This window comes from Thunnus thynnus, chromosome 16 (genome assembly GCF_963924715.1).
Source record: "Thunnus thynnus chromosome 16, fThuThy2.1, whole genome shotgun sequence".
Classification (NCBI taxonomy): Eukaryota; Metazoa; Chordata; class Actinopteri; order Scombriformes; family Scombridae; genus Thunnus; species Thunnus thynnus.
The window spans coordinates 11295450-11317032 of NC_089532.1; the positions used below are offsets into that span (position 1 = coordinate 11295450).

The 21583-nt window shown below is 38.5% G+C and overlaps 1 protein-coding gene across 1 annotated transcript; it reads left to right on the top strand.

The window, feature by feature from the left end:
- The first annotated feature begins 1499 nt into the window (after positions 1 to 1499).
- On the top strand, positions 1500 to 21272 carry plpp2a (phospholipid phosphatase 2a). The gene is made up of 6 exons (XM_067613327.1): positions 1500 to 1846; positions 16507 to 16658; positions 16757 to 17019; positions 17350 to 17407; positions 18394 to 18570; positions 19991 to 21272. Exons 1-6 carry the CDS (start codon positions 1786 to 1788, stop codon positions 20138 to 20140), a joined length of 861 nt encoding a protein of 286 aa, XP_067469428.1. The 5' UTR covers positions 1500 to 1785; the 3' UTR covers positions 20141 to 21272.
- Positions 21273 to 21583: the final 311 nt, after the last annotated feature.

The window sequence follows — 21583 nt, forward strand, 5'->3', positions numbered from 1 at the left end:
ACTGGGAACAAAACATATTTGAAGGCTATTCACACTGTGTTGATTTTAGATTAAAATAAAATCCCCAAATGATTCAAAGTATGCTTTTAGATAGAGAGCTATGAAGCCCATTTCCGTCAAGAAAAGAAAACAGAGATAACATTAAAGTCCCCCTCCACTCAAAAATGTGTTTTTCTTCTTGTTACGTCAGTGTGATGTTGAATGTGCAGAGTGATGTATGTGCAGACTTAGTTTGAAGACTGTTTTCACCATCATCTGCTGAAGGGGGAAAGTTGAAGTTAAAGGTGTGAACCTATGAGCATGATATGTGACATCACAACTAGTCTGGAAGCTGTGGTCCAGGATGCAAATTATGCAAGTGTTATGTGGAGACTTGAACACATATTTCCTAATTTGGACATGTCTCCTGGAGTTGAGGTTGTTCCCCAGAGATAAAGCTGAGCTACTGACATTGGCAAAGTGCTCCTAAGGGACTCGCTATAACCTGTTGCTCCACTTCTCCTTTCCATAAAATTAGGTTGTAAAAAATAGGCAATAATTGAAAAGTGCAGAGCAATAAACGCCTTTGAAGTTCTTCCCTACATGTTACACGCTGCACCGTCTCTGTGTTAGCAGTGTATAAATCAGTAGAGGTCTGTCTGCAATGAGGCAATAAGTGAAGTTTTAGCTCAGTAGTCAGCACAGTTGTCTATGATCTGGGAGACTCCGATTCATAGGAACCTCCTTCGTAAGGCAGTTTATTCGTGAACACTTATTGTAACACTTTAATTTTCTAAAATTAAAAGCGTAATAAAAACAAAAACAGGATTTTAAAGCCTCTTTCCACTTTTATTCAAATACAAATACAAATAATTTTGCTGCCTCAACAAATATAGATACAAATACAAATACTGGGCTCTCTGCACATCCCTAATATACAGACACATACTCAAGTCAAAATCACAATATACTAAGCCAATGTATCACTTTTATGTCAACATTTTTGACTTCTATGTCAAAATTGTGAGATGCTAAGAATGTCAGAATTATGAGATGGTAAAGCAGTTTGTGTTTTAAATCAAATTTATGAGATTTTAAGTCAAAATTTTGACAAAGTATCTCATAATTTTGAGTTACGATCAGTGTTTTTGCATGTATAATTCCAAACTTTATCTGTTTTTGCTTTGCCTGGTAAAATGAGCTTCTATGATGTAGAAATAAATACAAAAATATCTCTCTATCTGAAAAGGCAGAGTCATACATTATGGGTGAGTTACCATTTTGGTAAAACTTTGATCCAAAATCAAGAGAGTTTGCATCATTTTTTAGTCTGATAATACTAGTTTGCACACATTTTGAGAGCTCCACTCTTAAAATTCCCTTCAGACTATCAGTTATGTTTTTCCCCAAAAAGTTAACCATGTGATAGAGCCGGAAATTTTTATTTCACTGCTCGGGCTCGATTACCCAAATCCAGGCAGGGAAGATAAGGCTGTTGAGGATTTTTTCCCTTCAGTCTCCTCCTGTCAGTCCGCATTGGAAGACGCGCCCCCTACACCGTGCGTAAAAGGGGCAGACCGAGACGCAGCAAGGCGTCCCCTGCAGCTCACCTGAAACACCACAGCACAAAGAGACAGACAGGTACACAGAGGAGCGGAGCCGGAAGAACGAGCAGGTCGACTTATCCTGATAGTACTTTTCCCATTGTAACTCCAAGCGTTTCTTAGATTACAGCTCCGTCCTGCGCTTTTTTTTTTTTAAACGCGATTTATTTATTCATGAAAGTGAGGCGGCATCGGAGGAAACATGCCAGAGCAAGGAAAGAGGCTGATTCTAATCGTGGTGGATATTCTTTGTGTCTTTGTTGGTGAGTGACTACGATTCTTTTTTTTCCTCCTGTTGACAACATGGCTGAAAACATGATTGGTTTCAGGCTCTGCAGCTCATCTGCTGTGCGTTAACTCGTGATTTTATGTGGCAGAATAAAGAAATAGGAAAAGTACTTTCTTGAAGTTTGCACGGTGACGTTTGGGATTACCCAACAAATCTAACACACATGATTTATAGACGTTCACTTGTTGCTTCATGGATCTTTCTGCAAGATTGGAAGACGTTACGAACTGCTGTTTGACTTCATACTCTTGAACTTCTGTGTCAAAAAAAACATGCACATATAAGTTAGCAGTGATTTTTTTATTCTCAGTAGTGCAATTAAACATTGCAAGTCATCATTGTTCCCTATCTTGTTCAAACAAGCCGGAGTCTTTCCCAACACTGAATAAGAATGCTGCTGGGACTTTTTTTTTGTTGTTGATCTCTTGCTGTCACTGCAGTGATTTCTTCACCGGAGTCATTCGGGTTAAGATGCTATCTTATCTCACTTTTAGCTTTTCAAAGTAATGATATGCTGATCTGCGATGACATACTCACAACTTGAATTCCTAGTGTTTTCACTGCCCACAGGTTGGCGTGTTAGACCACTAAGTGCAGCATGGCTGTGAGTGTGTGCACCCATACCTGTCTCCCGCCCCTCTGTGGACACATTCATACTTTTTTTTTTTTTTTTTTGTGTTACATATTTATCTTTCTGCACCCTGTGGCCTTTTTCTTTTTTAAAGTTGGGGTTAGGAGGAAGAGCAAAGATCATTGTTAATGAATCTTTCTCTGTGTGACATTTAAAATCCTGTTTTGGAAAATCTAGACCCTTTTGTGTGTGTGAATGCTGTACAGTGAACAAAACAGCTTGTTGTGACTTGCCCTGGACTCCGGGGACTACAAAAAGCCATTAGTCGAACAGATTTGACATCTTCCAGCTGTTTGTGTCACATCTGATAGGAAGAGGCTGTAGTTAGTTGAGGCGCTGAAAGAAGGGAGAAGTTGTCAAGTTGTTTTATGCAGTCTTGTGATTATTCTGAGGTGTTTTTTCTTTCTTTTTCTTTTTTTTATAGGGTGGAAATATAAGGTTAAAACTAGAACTTGTCTGCAATAGAGTCCCTGTGAAGTCAGCAAGAAATACTGAAGGTTACAGAATTTGCGTGTGTGTGTATGTGTGCATCCAGTTGTGGACCCATCTGTTGACTGACAGGGAGGAATGATAATGACCAGTCTGCTATTCAGCCCCCTCTTCACTCAAGATGTATGTTCATGTGTGTGCATACCTCACAAGGTGCACACTGTCAACGCCCTGCGTGTCCATTTTGTGAAGGGGGGAAAAAAAAGAGTCCAAGCTTTGGAGCTCTGACAAAATCCATTTACTCTAAGGATTTCTTGGACTTGTTGATCAGCTTATTTAAAAGAAAAAAATCTGTCAAGTTGTCAGTGGGCTGGAAGAGTTAAAGGCGTCTTTTTAATCCTTCCTTCGGTAAACGATTGCTCATGTAGAAGGAACTTGTTCAACATCACAGCTTTTTTTATTATTGTGAAATCAGAGATGTGATGTATCATTACCAAGTGATGAGTCATGATTTGTTAACTGAAGATTTCCCCATATCGAGTGAGAAAGTGTGACGGATGATTTAATGCTGTGTAAGTTAGTCAGAAGCCTTTTGAAAAATGAAACCATTTACGGTCTGATTCATTTTTATAACTTACAGGTGGGTGACAATGATACAATCTGTGGCGGTATCCTGATAGTAATCTATATCATTTCTGTTAAATCCAATTGAGAAGCTGTTTATAGACTAAAAAAAATCAGCACTGACAAACTGAAATAGTGTCATATTTTAAACAAATGTCTTATAATATAACGATATGTAGGATCACAATTGGTGCTCTAGGTCAGTGGTTCCCGACCTGTTTTTGCTTGTGACCCCTTTAATATGAAGCAAAATCTCTCTGTGACCCCATTTCATAGGCTGCGTGCCTAACAGTTGTGAGAGCTACAGTCAAAGTTTGATTTTTCTCTGCTTGAGTTGTTTCATTTGAATAATGTTTATTAAGTTTGAGGAGGTCAAACTATCCAGTAACTCACAAGAAAGAACAAGATTTAATGCTCAGTTTTACTTCTACTCAGCTACACAACAAGCATGAGACTGACAAACTTATAAAAATTAATCTTTTTCGCATCTTTCAACTGTTGCTAAAAAGTCTGTATTAAAGGAGGGTCTTGATATAGAATCAGCTGTAAAAGAACTTAGCTTGATGATCTTTTTTATTTTAATTTTTCGACCTCTCTACAGCCAAACTTCACAAAGCTAATGTCACAACTGTGACTGCATGGCTTTAAAATAGACAACTCGTTAGAGGTGTTGAGGATATATAGTCAGTTAGTTTTGTTTGTCTGCGAGTTTATTTGTTTCGACTTTATTTTTTGTGTATTTATTCATCTTATTTTCATCTTTTGATTTGTATAACCACTGTTTTGTTGTCATTACTAAAGAAAACTAAATAAAATATGATTTTTTTTTAAAAAGAAAGAAGAAGAAAAGCAAAGATTTTAGAAAAGTTGAAAAAAGTAAACACAACGTCTGCATCAGAATTTCATTTTTTCTTAATTTTTACCCAGGCGATCATCTCATGATCTACTAAGTTTATCTCGCGATCGCCACTTTAGGTGACACTTTTGAAATCATTTGTGATATGATTTAACATCACAAATGTCGACCAAACAAGTCCTTTTGTATCGAGATCAGAGCCCGACCGATATATCGGTCAGCTGATATTATCGACCGATATCGGCCTATCGCAGATATATCGGTATCACTGTATGTGTTGTCCAGTATGCGCCAATATTTTTTAAAGTTATATAGGCAGCATTTTACGTAAATTTGATCCTTTTTCTTAATTCAAGTTTAATATATACGTACATGAGGTTGTTTTTGTTCTGTTTTTTTATTTATAGTTATTTGTAATTATTAAATTCCCTGTGAAGTTTACTGTTTCAGTGTGATGTCATTTTACCACCATGATGCCTCCATTACATATCTTTGTCACATGTGTTTGATAACCATATTTGAGTGATCATTGCAAAAAATGTGTGTTTATATCTATATTCTGTATATATAAGATTATTGGCCGATATATCGATTTTATATCAAATTTTTTTACTCCCTAAGAGTGATGGTTGGTAGTGTAATGGTGGTAGAGTTAGTTTGGGGGGTCTGGGAGAAAATTTGAAGCCTGACTTTTAATCCCGAGAAGTGTATCATGCCTCAAAACCCCTGGATGCTACATTTCCTATAATGTGACTGATGGTGCCTTTCAGTAGACCCTCCTACCCTGGTAAATGTCCACGTCTTTCGAACTATACAGCCACATTTTTAACGCAGGCTTTCCGTTATGAATTTCAATCTGAAATAACTCTGACGACTGAATTATTTTCTCAAAATCTCTCTAAAATTGGTGCTCGAGTGCCCCTTTTTAAAAAAAACTTTTTGAAAAAAAACTTTTAACATATCTTTATTGTGAAATCCCAGATGATACTGAAATATTATCAATATTATATTGATTTATTATCCAGCAAGATGTCATTGTATCTTCATTTTTCCACCCTCTTTGTGCTTGTATTGTGTCCTGTGAGGGCTGCTGTTGATCTGTGTGGAGAGTAAACTATCATCAGTTTGATCCCCCCTCATTTAGAAAAGTTTTCTGGAAACCGTATGTGTGTGTGTGTGTGTGTGTGTGTGTGTGTGAGAGTGAGTGAGTGAGTGATATGGCTGGAATGTGCTGAATGTCCAGATTGTAACTGATCTCTGAATCTGCTCAGTGTTTTATTTCTCCCTCTTCCCCTCTGCAGTCAAACGTCCATCCTGCCATTATTTGTTACCACTGCAGATAGCAGATTAGTAGATGTTAACCCAACTTGCAACACACACACACACACACACACAGATGTCTCCTCAGCAGAGGGATGTTACACTCTGAGTTCAAATTCATGCTACAGTTTCATTTTGCATCAGTCAAATTATCAGGAATGTTAAAATTATCATTTATGAGAACAGATTGCTCTGTTTTATGTGACTGCTTTGTTATTTATATCTCTTTTTGTTTCACTTTACTTTCCATCTTTTTTTTTTCTTTGTCATCCATGGAGTGGACACACAAAGCAACAACAGTTAAAGTGAATAAAATATGTTGTGAATCTGGTCTTGTCATGTGATTTGTCCTGTTTGACCATCACCCTCTTGTTTAGAAACCTGTTTTCAGTTGTTTACCACGTAAAGCCGAGCAAATCCATCTGAAGAAGCTGTTTGAACTCATTGCTCTCGGCTGTAATGCTGTTTAAATGCTGTTTGTCCCATTTTTAATGGTGTTTGTACATTTTGAGACAATGAAGAGCTGTAGTCTTTCTGTCAACAAGAACGAGCCCAGCTGTTACAGAGCTTGCTGGTATCGTAGTTACACCATCGCTGTTTATTTACTTTTTATGACTCTAGTTATTCCTTTTTTGTGTTTATGCAAGTACTTTGGTCTGTGCCAGGGTCAAAAGAGGGTTTGATAATGATGCGAATAGTTCTCACACAAAGCAGCAGATTGAGATAAATTTGAGTCGCCGTGTCAGAGGTGAGAGAAGTCGATGTCTTTAAAACTGTCGCTTCATTATCTGGTCTGTGACCGCAAATCATTTTGTCCCTAAGTTTGGTGTCAAGAGCCAAACTCTTGCAGGTCAGCAACCCCCTAAAACCTAAAAGCAACTACCAGTCATTCTGAAAATTCAGTTCAGTAACTGTTTAGTGAACGTGTTCGACTCACTTTCACATACTTATATTGACACTCTGAGAGTATAGGCTGCAATATCACATCAGTATTTAATCAATAAGAAAGTCTGTAATGCAAAACATGGACCCACTTTTAACCTTCAAGCCTTTTAACATTATCAATTTTAGCACTAATAACTTATGGGGGGGGGGGGTTCACATAATTAAAATTTTTACCTCCCATTTTTTAAAATTTCATGACCAGAGAAGGAAGCAACGAAGAAACCATGACGTATTTCTTTGTAAAACAGAGACAGTTAAAATACGTCTGTTAATGTAAACCAGTGTAAACGAAAGAGGAAGAAAATGGTTTATGAAACGGAAGGATGAGAGATGTTTCAAATTCCAGTGAATTTTTATGTAAACCTACTGGTAGGCCATGAGGAGAACACTAAAGATAGAGGTTTTCCCAGTTGGAAAGAAAAAAAGTGTTGCATTTGTAAATTTAGTTGCATGTATTTGATCATATAGATGTATATCAGGCTGCAACTGACGATTATCATCATTATCAGTCATTTTCTTGGTTAATCAAGTAATCATTTGGTCTAAAGACGTCAATAAATACCAAAAACAGCTTGTCACAAGTTCCTAGAGCCCAAAGTGACGTCTTCGCTGTCTAATATCTTAAAGTATTCAGTTTATTATAGAAGACTTAACATTAAATTAATTGTTTTAGGTGAGAATCAGCACTAAGGAAATGAAAGTGTTTGTGAGCAACACTCATGCAAACTTATGATTTTACTGAAGAATTCGAAGAGTTTTGCTGCAGAGGCGACACAGCGAGTGACTAGAAACAGCTGTTGTTGTTGTTGTTTGTCTCTGGAAAATGTTATTTATGTGCCGTTTTAACAATTAGTGACGTGTTTAAGACGCTCTTCCATCTGTTTTATTGAGACACACACACACATACACACGAAACACACAGTATCTGCTTCTGCCAAATATGTGTCAGAGTAAAGTGGGTAGTATTGACTTTTGCTCTCTGACATTCCTGTGTGAAAATGAAAGAGAGATGTTAAAGAGAAAGTGTGTGTGTGTCTGTGTGTGCAGTTTGGGCTTGTAAAACACAGTATTATAAGAAATGTTACTGTACATAGACTCTGTGTGTGTGTGTGTGTGTGTAGTTAAATACACGCTCTTTGGTGGTTTCAGAAGGCCTCTCAGTACTGTGGTGGTTTTAATGCGAGAATGTGAGAGAGGAGAATTATTTCTGTTTTCTTTGACTTTGGTTAAAGGTCACTGTCAGTTTCAGCATTACCTCGCTCACACTCCCGTGAGATATGAGCCTCCAAGGTCTGCAGGATTGATTGTTCAGAAAATCTAATTGTTGATGGTTCAAATAATACAAATCATAGAGAGCAAATGCCTCCACCAAAGCTGCACAAATGCAATTTCTTCTAAATGCAATTTTCATAATAGAAAATGGTTGGAAATCATTAGATACAATGAAGGGATACATGTGCCAGATTTCTCATTCTTTCAGTTTTCATTCAAGTGCAGTTTTTCATGAGAGACAGAAAACTTACAACAATGAAAGATAAAAGATGTATTCATACAGAAGGACGGGTTCACAATTTCTCAAGCGTGTCTTAAAACATCAGTCAGGTGCCCAAATGAACATTGAAAGGGGTTTTTCCTTCTTCGTACTGGCTGTTAAAAGATCCCCTTCAGATGCGCTTTAAAAGTAAGTGATGGGGGCCAAAATCCACAGTGTATCCAAACAGTCATTTTGTGCAAAAATGCAAAGTTTACAGAAGATTATATGTGGCTTCAGCAGTCTGAGTTAGTCATATCAAGTGGATATCTGCCACATTTACAGTCCTTTTTAGCATCAAATTCCCCCTTTGTGTTTCCCTGTTGAGCTGCGGTGGAAGAAGAGTAACAAAAAGAGGGACTTTGGCACTAAAAAGACTGTAACGTTGAAAGATTTGACTCATTTGGACAACTGAAGCGTCATATTAGCTTCAGATAAACTTCTAAATCCATTTTTTTCACAGCAGGAGGCCCCATCACTTACATTGTCAGTGCATTATGAAAGGATGTTCTAATGGTCAGTATGAACAGGAGGAATGATTATGGTAAGAAAAACCTACAGTCGTGAAGGAAATGTGAACACTTTGTTTAAATATATGAATGCTGAGGTGATAAGTGTATGCGAGAATGACTCTTTTTCTTTGGAACTGGATCTTTGGGGGTTTCGATTCCCTGCACCACAGGAGAGACTAAGCAAGTGGTGTGTGCGTGTTGCCTTCTACTCAGGAAAAACCTATTTCAACATTCATTTGAGCACCTGACTGTTGTTTTAAGACGGACTTGAAAAAAAATGTCAACCCGTCCTTTAAGGTTGCACAGGTTCTGCTAGTGGAAAAAGTAAACTGAGGTTTCAGTGCATTGTGATAAATGTAATTATGCCATAGGTACTTTTTGTGCACATCTTTATTTCCTCGTAAGCTGACTGAAAATCAGAGAGCCTCAGGATTTTCTCTCTGAAAGTTAAATGAGACTGATCTCATGAAGTGAAAGAGGCTGGTTCGTTCGTGACCAGAAGCCGATGTTTCCTGTTCCTCACAGAAAACGAACGGGAAGCGAAATAAGGTCAGATTGAAAGCTTTACTACACACAGTGGTTCTGGGGTTCACCAGTGTTGTAGTAAAACACACTGGTGAACACCAGAACAACCTTCAGTATGTTAGCTGAGTGATTCATTGGGTGACCTCAACTTAGAGAGTATTAGATTTGCTCTAAAGGATAAGCTCAAGAATTTTTTGACAAATTTGATTCCCCCCTCATTGCTCATCTGCAAGAGGACCAACCATGTTCTTCATCAGTTTCATATCCTCATCAATTCATGAACTGATAACTCATTGAAAATTTGTCTTGAGTAAGGTAGGGCTGTGGGCTTTCTTTCTATCTTTTTTATGTCTTTTTCTCTTTCTGACTTTCTTTCTATCTATCCTTTCTTTCAATCTTTTGTTCTTTCTTTCAATCACTTTCTATCCATCCTTTCTTTCTTTCTGTTTCTTTCTGTCTTCCTTTCTATCTTTCTTTCTCTTTCTTTCTATCTTTTCTTTCTTTCTATCCTTTTGTGGATTCACAATAATCTGAACAATAACAGAGCTTCAGTAAAATACAAACATGCAGTCATAACAGGGCACAATCCAACACAAAAAGTCTGCAGTGTTGTTGTTGTTTAAAGTAGTGATGCTCAGCTTTCTCATACAACAAGTGTTTTTCTACTTAAATACAGCGGATATACCAAGAAAAAGCTTTTTTATCACCCAGTGTCGTTTAGGACTTTCCCAGGAAAAATCCCCGGCCTAACAGGAAGCAAAGCACTTTCTTTCCACCAACAGTTTGCCTGGACTCAGTAGGAGATTAACCCTTCCAAAAAATTGATGAACAATGATAGCCACTATTACAGACAAAAAAAACCAACTCAAAACCCCAGAAACTTCATCATTAAAATGGAAAGCACTACACACAATGTTTGCCAGGCAATTTCTGGGAAAGACAGAGCAAAGAAGTTGGCAAAATACACAAAAGAAGGGTCTTTCAAACAAGTTAAATATTGGTTTTCTGAGCGCTGAGCCGCTGCTGCAACACCCCAGTGTGACGTGGAACGCCGGTTGCAAATCCTTGTGAGCTAACAGACCGTGAGGTCGCCCAGCACAGCACTCACAGTCATCTGTTGAGATTCAGCAGACCTCAAGCAAATGTTTGCATCCAACACCGTTACCTGTTACTGGTTCTGTTCCCTGTAAATGTCTCAATTATTCAGCCCTCAAGATGAGTGGCGGAGGCCCACTGTTGGCCTCAGCCACTCATCTTAAGGGCTGAATAACAGGAACACTTCCCACTTCCCGCTGGGTCAGAGGTCAAGGGGAAGTTGTACTTGTGTCTGATCCCAAATTCCATCATGTTTATTTTCTCAAAGTGGAATCGGGGGTGCGTTCTTGCCAGGGGAGATTGTGAAAGCGTAAAACAATACTTTCTCTTCTTCCTTTTTTTTTTTTTTTTCTCTTTTCAAATCTCTCCCGTGGACGTTTTGTTACTGAAGACAAAAAGTCAGCAGAAACTTTTTTTTGTGTGTGTGTGCGTGTCTTGCTTGTCTCTTTTTAGATGAGTTTGGAGCCAATTTCTTCATTGTTTGCAGCTGTAAAAGTTCACGGAGAAAGTATAAATCAAACAAAAACTCAACAGCTTCATGTAAGATGTCAGAGTAGGATGAAATAGTGGACACTTATTTACTGCAGTACACGCAAATATCCTGCAACAGGTATTAGGACTAAAATGTGCTCATGAGGTCAAAGTACACTAGACTACGGTTACGTTAGATTTTAGCTTTTCTTTCAAGTTAATTATGGGAAATTCCAGATCAGGTAAAGAATGAAAGGAAGGATCTGATGACTGCAAGGAGGAAGGAAAGAACAGAAGGAAAGTCAGTAAGTGTTGTACAGGCTGAAAATATTCTCTAAAACATTTTGCAGACACAAAACTTTACATTTTTAGAAAATCTCATGTTTGGGAAACAGAAGAAACCACACGAACAACAGGTTAGCTATCTGGCTAGCGCTTTGGTGCAGGATCTCCACTGGTTGCCTGGCTGTTGTTTGGCCAAGAAATCAATCATTTTACAGCAACTTCCTCCCCCTGAAACCACAAATTGTCAGTTTTATGTTTCAGTTTAGTCAAACAAACAAGATGTTCATCGGTGAGTTTTAGAGGTGCTGGTTGGCACTGTGGACAGAGCCATGCTAGCTGTTTCCAGTCTTCAATGCAAAGCTAAGCTAATCGCTTCCTGGCTCCAGCTCATTAAGGTGATAACAATCTTCTCCTTTAATTCTCAGAAAAGGAAGAAAATTTTCCAAAATGGTGAACTATTCCAGTAATTCCTACTACTATTCCTTTTACAATCTCAGTATTACCATTACAGTAATTCACTAAATGTACTTCCTTCTAAACTCAGTTACATTTCCTCCTACTTATTTATTAGTTATTCTTACTTACTTTACTTATTTATTTATCTACTGTATATGTTTCCATATTTACTCTTTTCTTATGACAGACTGTATATTGAAAACTTAATAAAAAGATTTTTTATTAAAGTACGTCTCCAATAATGGCAAGCTCTGTTGTACTTATCGCCGTTTTCTTTTGATTTAAAATTTGTTTGATCTGGAAACATGTTGCCAAAGAATAACATGACATACATAACATAACATAGCTATACATCGAATTAATACATTTAAAAAGTAGTAATAATCAGTATGTAGAAAGAAACAGTTATCGAGAACACTTTAATAAAGTGACATTTAGAGAGAAGGAAGTAAAATTCTCTATCACAATATATAAAACTAAACAAGAAAGAAAACTTGCTTCATGAGAAATAATTATATTACATTTTCCTGCTAGTTCTGCCACATGAATGATCTGATTAAGAGTTTCAATGAGCTCTGGAAGTTTTGGGGTAAATTCAGGGAGAGTTACGGACTCCTCTCCCTTTCCCCCAAGCTCAACCAGGCCTCTGGTAGTGGAGACCACCCCACCAGCACGGGCCTATAAAAACATACCAGGCCTTCTGGAATAATAGAGCAGATAAAAACAGCCCGTCCAACTCAGATAATAGGAGCTCTCCATGGGCTGGCCTCCCAGAGACTGCTGGAGCATGTTTGATACGAAGGGGAATCGACTTCCTCACTGATTCTGTTGTTAAATAAGCTTAGCAGTGGTTATTGTGTGTGTGTTTGAAAGGCCATTGCCCAACTCTGTCCACTCACATCTCCACCCTGGCAGTGTGTAGCCACCAGAGACTTCTGTCAAACAAGCAGTCTCTTATCTAAATGTTATCCTTGCACCCTGCAGAGTAAACAATGGTTGGGCCTCAGTTCAAAGAGGAGCTAAGAGCACGCTCGACCTGCTGCAATAATGAACTCTGAGATGTGAAGAGTAAAAAGGGAGGCTTCCTTTTCAGGAAAATAAATTATCTTAAATGAGGTAACTGCTTGTCATTAAAGATAATTGGTGGCATTTGAGCAGAAAAAAGGAACAAATATCACATTAGGTATTGTAGATTGTCTTCCTTACTGTTACAAGAGGCAAAGTACTGCATGCGTCTTGTGTTCTGTAGTGACATAAACTAGTGGGTGTGGCAGACTGATACGTGCTTAAAGAGACAGTCAATGGAAAAAAAAAAAAAACACAACTGTAAAATGTAACTATGGCCCCAAAGTGACTGTCTATTGTAAGGTTTTTGAATTGGTTATATTAATCGTTAATATTTTCAGATGTGTTTCCTTGTACAGTTCATGCTTCATAGACAAAATCAACTGTTGCTTTGTAAATATGCACATAACCTCTATTCTGTATTGACTTTTTCCTTCGGTAGTCTCCAGCACTGTCTAGTTTGCATTATTATGAGCTAGTTTTCCTAACTTGTAGATTAAAGGTACCCTATGAAGTTTTTTTTTTTTTTTTTTTTAACAATAAAAAAAGTCCTTCTTTCTCACCAAAATGTATTGTGTGTGTGTGTGTGTGTGTGTGTGTGTGTGTGTGTGTGTGTGTGTCGCTTAACAAACATGTTGAGTTCATATTCTTCCTCATAAAACATTAGAAAAGCTGATCTGTTTTTAAAATCTTGCGACCTGCATTGTTTACATCCGTGTTTGCTAGCTTGCAGTCTTATTCTTCCCTGCCTTTCCTAACTTGTTGCTGCAGTTTTTGGCACATTATCATCACCGACCAGTTGATCTGTGGAATAGCTTAAACCTGGAGGCAGGAATGTATATCATGCTGCACGTGCACACATGCTTGAGGTACAAAAAAAACAGGGACCCGCCCATCAAAACATTGCTTCATAGCGCTACTAGTGGTCATAAACTCCACAGGGTATCTTTAAGAATATTTTTCATCATGTCTCTGTTGTTTTGTGTCAGGTCTACGACTAGGCTTAATCACTTCATGGCCCATAAAATGTAGGGGATTCTGACCTTTTAACACTGCCTGAGAGTTAGATTGGTTGAAATATGTTGCATGTCTTGCTTCTCCAAAGGTATACAATCTTTGTTTCCCCTTTTAGATGCTTTGTACCAACTCCTTAACGGGAACATAACATGCTTTTTGGTTTTTATACTGATATAATGTTGGATATCTATGTTAAACATAGTCAAAGTTCCAAAACTTGAGGTGAATGTATGTAAAAATGCTCCCTGAAAGCCAAAAGCCCAGACTCAGCCTACTCTGAACGCTTTGTTTGCAATGTTACCTCTACTTCCTCCTCATGATGACGTCTGGTTGTTGGCGCATGCCCACAAATGGCCATCCGTTCTTTAGCCTTTGGTGCTAAGTTTGTTAATAAGGTTTTTCACGTTGTCCACTCACATATTTCAGATCGGAATCGGGCTCGAACATGTGCGGATGTATTTGAGTTTATATTTCGAGTAAAGAGTTAGAACAAGATGCAAAATCAGATTACCACTGTTTGTTCACATAGCCTCGAGAGCTGGTGGAAGTCTGCCGAGGAGCAGCTTCCGGGAACTGACCAATCAGAACAGAGTGGGCTCATTGGGAATGGGGGCCTTAAAGAGACAGGAACTAAAACAGCCTGTTTCAGACGGAGGCTGAACTAAGGGGCTGCATAAAGGGTCAGTGTAAGTTAAATAAGCAGTTTTTTAAACTATAATTCATGCAAAAATATTCCAGTAGAGCCCCTGAATATAAATATAGACCTGGAAATGTGCATGTTATGTCTTCTTTAAGGACATTTTTCAATGTGTCTCCAGTCTACGACTAGGCTTAATAACTTCTTGCCCCATATAGTGTGGAGGATTCTGCCCTTTAATACTGCCTGAGGGTTAGATGGGTTGAAATAAGTTGCATGTTTTGTTTGGCAGCTCTTAAATTGTTTAAATTCTGCTGGTCCCACAGTACACCTTTACAAGCTCACGTTGTGTCAGCAGACATTGTATAAACTCACAGAGCTTTGTTTTGAATTCATTTTGAAATCCCAAAGTTGCTGAAGACACTAAGGCTTTTTTGTTTTGGAGTAACGTGTGGGTTTCAGTATTTCACAAAGTATAAGATGCCTTCAGTGAAGTGTTAAAACATGCATATAGAACATGCATTTATTTTCATGCAGCATCTACCAGTTTTATCCTTCCATAGTTTCATATTTAAACTTCCTCCTGCATTCATAAAAGCTACGTTTATTCACACTTTCTTATGCTTACAGTGTGCTATGTTGTTGCATGTAGAATGACGCAGAAGAGAGGAAACTTTAGCTGTAAAGGTTCACACCTGTCATGCTGCCACAGTGTGTATGATCTCAGACTTAATTCACACTCTTGACCAGGAGACATCCCCATATGTGTGCATGACATCATGTTGACATTACATCCCCAAAATTATATATCTGGAACATGTTTTCCTTTTGTGTATTTATGTGTCTTCATGTGAGTTCATCTAGTCCTGCCTGGCGGAGTCACATACTCTGGAGGAAGGAAGCAATCTGTTAGTGGAGAGCCACTCTACGACATTACCCAATAAATATACAGCTCGGGCTTAAGACAACAAACTCCATCCATTCCTCTCTCTTATTAGCTTCAGCAGTCCAGCAAGAAGTTCTTGAAAACAGGAAAACTATTTAAGGGCTGTAGTGCAGAAAGTTCCTGACATCACGCATCCCTGTAGATTGGACTATTGTCCTGCTCAGATTTAAGAGACAGGTTTATGTCCTTTCGCTGCTTCTGTGCCACTCAAAGTCTTTTGTTTGCACTCATAGAGAAACTGTCAAACCAAATTTCTCTGTCTGTCCTACACACAAAGATGAATACATGTATTTTTAAACATCTGTAGGTTATAGACCAGTTTTTATCTGTCAGGGGTGAGCGTATGTTTGCATTCGGGGCTGCACATGTCTCTTTAGGTATGTGAGTGTGTGTCCAGTCTTCAGATCCCAGGCCCTCGACTGTGTAAACGGTGCCCCGATGTGAAAGGTCAGGGCTGTTCTGCACGGTGTGTATCCATGGCGACAGGCAGTTCCTCTGTTGAGAGTTAATGCGACCTGCAGAGGTGAAGCTGTTGCCACTGAACTCCTGCTGATGACAAATTCATTTACTCGGCAGAGCTGGAACTTCTGCCCGCAGCCAAAGGATTAGTACGTCAGTGTGTTCTTAGCTGTTTCCTGAGCTGCGCTTCATTGTGTTGTGGTTCACTTGTCAACACAAAGCTGAAGGGTCTAAGCTGCTCTCAGGATGGACTTCTAGCTCTTAAAATACAGTTTGTGTACTGTAAAGACTACAATATGGCTGTTTTAATGCCTGCATTAACTTAGCAGTTACAAGTAGCTCTACTAAGGTCTTCTGCTTCAAATAATCTTTCTAACAAATGCTTTTTATAATATGTGAATATATTTTTATATGTGCAAAAAAAACAACAGAAAAACACTCTAGTAATGTCACTATCTACACCATCTTACAGTCACCTCTAATTTCTTGAGTACTATTGTTGATTTATATCTTTTCTGCATCAGTTTCTCTTTTGTTACGTTTGTGTTTTCGGTGTAGGCCATAGTGCTTAAAAGAAGTTTCTTTTTTTAAATATTATCTCATAATTACCTGCAGGATATTGTTTGTGATCTTTTAGTCAGGCTATCTCAAAAATTTCACAAAGTCCAATGAGATTTGGTGGAAAAAGCGATTAGTCTTGGAGATCATTAACACCACAAGATAGGGCACGTTAAAACATTTTCAAATTTTTTTTTATCACTTGCCGCACCTACTTGGATGGAAAAAAAACTGGCACATGTATCTTATTATTGTCGTCTCTCGCCCTCCAGCGGCTCTGCCCTCAGCCATCCTGACGCTGATGTTCAGCCCGTACCAGCGAGGAATCTACTGTGATGACAAGAGCATCAGTTATCCCTACAGGAGAGACACCATCTCCCACGGAGCCATGGCTGCCGTCACCATCATCTGCTCCATAGTCATTGTGAGTAAAACTGACCAAGAAGATATCTTTCTGTGTAAATGTTTCACTGCAGATCGTTAACAGCGATATTTGCTCTTCTTTTCCTGTTCACTCCACAGATCACTACAGGAGAGGCCTACCTGGTGCACACCAAACGTCTGCACTCCAACTCCCAGTTCAACCAGTACCTGTCAGCTCTCTACAAGGTGGTGGGCACCTTCCTGTTCGGAGGAGCCGTCAGCCAGTCGCTGACCGACCTGGCCAAGTTCACCATAGGTCGTCCCCGCCCAAACTTCTTATCCGTGTGCGCTCCAGTCGTCTGTAACGGATACATGCTGCAGATCAACTGTACGGGCAACATGCGCAACGTGACTGAATCCAGGTGCGATTACTCAGTGCTCCGCCTCTCTCTCACTGTCTCTAATAATACAAATGTACACTGAAACATGCAACGATGACAACTGTAATGTTTACGTAACATTGAATTAGATATTCAACCGGAATTAATTATGTTATAGTGTAGTATTGTCTTGTTTTGTCATAAATATGTACTTCAGTAAAAGGTATAATATGCATCTCACTCTAGTAAACTGACAACAAATGAATCCTTCTTTCTCACATCATTGCGTCTTTGGTTGAAATTCTCTTTAAAAAAAAAAAAAAAAGTGAGTAAACACAGTAATTTTTCCTCTGCTTCTGTTTTGTTCCTCAGGTTGTCGTTCTACTCCGGCCACTCATCCTTTGGGATGTACTGCATGCTTTTTCTGTCGGTGAGTGTGCCTCCGTTTGCGTGTGACTCTGCATCTGTGAAATGTCTGTTTACCGATAACACACACAAGTGACTCATAACAGGAGGAGGTGGTCGACAAAGACGCACAGCTGAAGTTTAAAAAACATCATTGTTGTAATACTACACACTGCACAATAGCCGGAAAGATGACAGATGCAATGGTTCATCTTTTTGTCAGTGTGAAGAAGTGAGATGTTGAAAGTCTCTTTGAGCTGCTAAAGCATTTGTCACTTTAACAGCTCCATGCAGCACCGCTGTACAGGAATCTGTCCGTCAGAAGTCAGTAACATAGTTGCATGAAAACAACTACATATTCTCACGGCAATTAGTATAATTGCTCACAAAAAGCAGACATTTTCATATCAGAACCAATAAAAGTGATGGTGATAAGAATACAACAGTTAGAGATATTTATCAGATAACTATAATACATGTGTGCTTATGTTTAAAATGACAATTTTTGAAAGAGTTTTGGAAGAGTACTGAGTTAAACATCAGTGGCTTTTGTGGGATTTGTGGCTTTAATCTCTTTGCCTTAATCTTTTCTCTCATAATGTTGTAATTTAACTAATGTCACCTTTTTTTTATGCATCTCTAATCCTTTTTGGTGAAAAGTTGTTTTGGTTTATTTTAGGGTAAATTATACTTATAATTTATACAGTTATTGTCTAAGGAAAGGGTCAGGGTTTCAGATGGTTAACTGTAAAAAAACAAACCTTATAGTGTCCATGTTTCTGTACAAACTAGTACAGAAATCTATTTTTGTACAAATAAATATGATTAGATGTTAAAGCAGAGGCTCATTAAAAACCTAAATTATGTTTGAAATATAAACTTAAAACCTGTTTACATGAAACTCCTAAACTCCTTAAAAGTGTTTCTTTGCTGACTCCTCTCCTGACTTATCCATATACTGTATGCAACCAGTTGAATTAAATTTTTTTTTTTTTAAATGTGTGTGTACAGCTGTATGTCCAGGCCCGAATGCAAGGGAAGTGGACGCGGCTGGTTCGACCCACCATCCAGTTCTTCCTGGTGGCGTTTTCTCTGTACGTGGGATACACACGCGTGTCTGACTACAAACACCACTGGAGCGATGTGCTGGTGGGACTGCTGCAGGGAGCCCTCATCGCTGTGCTCACTGTGAGTATAACAGTGTATTGTACAATCAAGATGGGCTAAAGGTTTGTCTGTTATAAAGCTCCTACTGTGTATGCAGGATGTTTACGTGATTCATCCCACATTACCTCCCTTCCCTCGGAGAAGCTGAAGTCTAATAGGACATTGCTCCTTCTCCCTTTCAAGTGAAACAGTGTAGCCCAACAAAGACCAAAACTTATTGTGCATTTAGACAATCTTTGCTAACTTGTAAAATCCATAATCAAGTTTACCAGCAGGAAGTTGTCCTTGAACAGCCAACAAAGTAGCTCATATCCGTAGGAATTCCTAAGTACATGATTTGCCACTGAGTTAAGCATGTTTTATTGCTCGTTACATGATGATTTAAGGGCTAAACTATTTAGTAAAATGTTTGAGTTTTCCTGGATTAATGATTATAGGAGACTTGAGCTTTCAGGAAAGGAACCTTTTGTTTGGCTGATTTTATCTGTAGAGCTTGATACGGAAGACAAAGTGTTTAGTTTGCAATGTAACGTAAGAAGCTTTTTTTGTCTTGTCTATGTTGGACAAATGTTTCACCACTTTGGTGTCTCATAAGTGCATGCGGGCTGAGCACTCATATGTGTATGACACCATAAACGAGTAAATAAACATATGATTGACAACTTACAAACAGTTTTGAAGTTCATTGTAAATATTTCCATTAACGTCCATCGGTCACCTCGTTATTCATTCATATGTCCAGGCTACAAACAAGAACAAACAGTAGAGTTTATGCCTGATTTCATTAGTCACATGATACTTCCTGACTTTATGGTTTGAGAAAGAATGCCTGAACACTTATTAAATATCACCTGGCGTGCAGTAGATTGTGGGATACAGACGGCTGCCAATGATTTTTTTCCCCCCAGGAACTTAATTTGATTTTATGATACAAATTCTGATAGAAAAGGCTGGAGGCTTTAAACTGGACTGGCCTTGTCAGCGTGTCCCTGATGATAAGTTTATTTAAAAACAGAAGTACTTCTAGGATGTACTGACCTGCAATATAGTATCCATCTAAGAAATGTTACCTCACTTAAAATATATGTATTTTAAGGTTTTTTTTTCAGATTACAAGTCTAGGTATTTGTGTGTTTGACTTCATTCTGTGGTTTTAGGCAGTTTTTGTGATTTTGTTGTATTAAAGCACCTTATTATGAATACACAAAGACTGCAAAATAAAGCCTCAAACATTACCAGAGTTGAATCAACTAAAAATGATTAACTTTCAGGGTCGTCTCTGTAGCCCGGTGTAGTCACAATGTCCCCGATTTGAATCCAGCAGGAGATGCGTCGTCTCCCTTGCTCTCCTCTCTCTCGACGTCTCCTGCTTTCATTACACAGTATTAGTCGTCACTTTAAATGCTCAGATTTGACGCTCCCTCTTCTTCTGTTCTTTCAGGTCAGATACGTGTCAGACTTCTTCAAGCAGCGCCCTCCGCTCTGCACGCAACCGGACACAGCGGAGAGCGAACACCTTGAGCGCAAACCCAGCCCGCAGCCTCCGGACTCGCAGCACGGGAACCACTACAACTACTCTGGACCCGTATGAGCACATTACAGCACACGATATTCTCTAAACAACGGCTCTGTTACCAAAGGATATGTGACTTATAAAGAAACAAAAAAAAACCCCAAAAAAACAACCCACAACGCAGTAACCACTACCAGGACACCAAGATCCAGACTAGACCTGCTCCCCTCAGACTATTTTACAGCTATGAAAACTCCCCTTGGAACAGAAGCTCTGCGGTCTATGTGGCTTTTTAGTTTGGGTGTGTGTAAAATATGCAAAACATGTGTAGTGTGTTGGTATGTCTGACAGTGTGCAATGAATTTTTTATCTTTTTTTTTTTTTTTTCTTGATTCTCTGTTGTGTTTGAATTCGTGCTGTGACTTAACCGAGGAGCGAGCAAAGACTGCTTAAGAGATCTGAAAATTCAAAAACCACCAACCAAAGATTTCTTCTTTCTGTCCTTGAATGACAAAACCTTGGAGGTTGAATGTTTTGTTGCTCTTCGGAGTCCGATAAAACTGTTGCTATTATTCCTACCTACACTGGATCTACATTATATCTGCCTGTCCTTTTGACACTTTTATCATTTTTCTCTGCAGATGTCTCCATATTTTACTGTTTTTAGAAAATGTGCATGTGTAGTGATGGACTGCTCTAACTATATACATTATGTATAGTGCTAACATTTTTATTGTGTATTATAACTACTGTATCTAATAAATTGTGTAGCTTTTAAATAATGTATTACCACTACTTTGCTGTGATGTCACAGTGAAACTTTTTGAGTTGGCAACATTGTTTCCGGACGTTTCCTTATTATTTTTTTTGTGTGTGTATATATATATATATATATATATACATACAGACATTTTTTTTGCATTTCAAATCCAAGAAAGGATGAACATGGAAACGGAGAAGTTAACGACGCATATTCATCATCGTCAACACATCAGTTTCCTTGTACCTAAAGTGCTGGTGGAACCACCATTTCACTGTGTGGATGGATGAAGTCTGAAGCTAAATACACCTTCATGGACCTCTTCCTTCCCTCGTTATAACATGTGTAACCTATTGTGAAACTGCATATAATGTAATCATCCCTTTCCTTCAGTCTGTCTGTTGTTTTTTTTTTTTGTGCAGTTTTCTCCATAAATATTAGCCGGCCAGATATTGTTGTCTACGTGAGTGCTTACTTCTACAACAAATACTTGTTTATTTTTTTTCCAGTTATCATTGAGCTATTTCTCTGCTATGTTCTTTTTGAAAACAGCACACTGACGCAGGGTTCATGTCTGGACCTGCCGCTTGACGGTTGTGGGATTCTTCAGTGCCAGAGAGGAATGATACTGTTCACGTCACAAGGTTTTTTTTTCATTTCCTTGATCAAAGTTGTCACGCTGGATAGATCAGGGAGCTGTGACCTTTTTTTTGTGACAAAAAAATGTTTTCTCACTTTGACCCTTATTTATTTATGTGGAT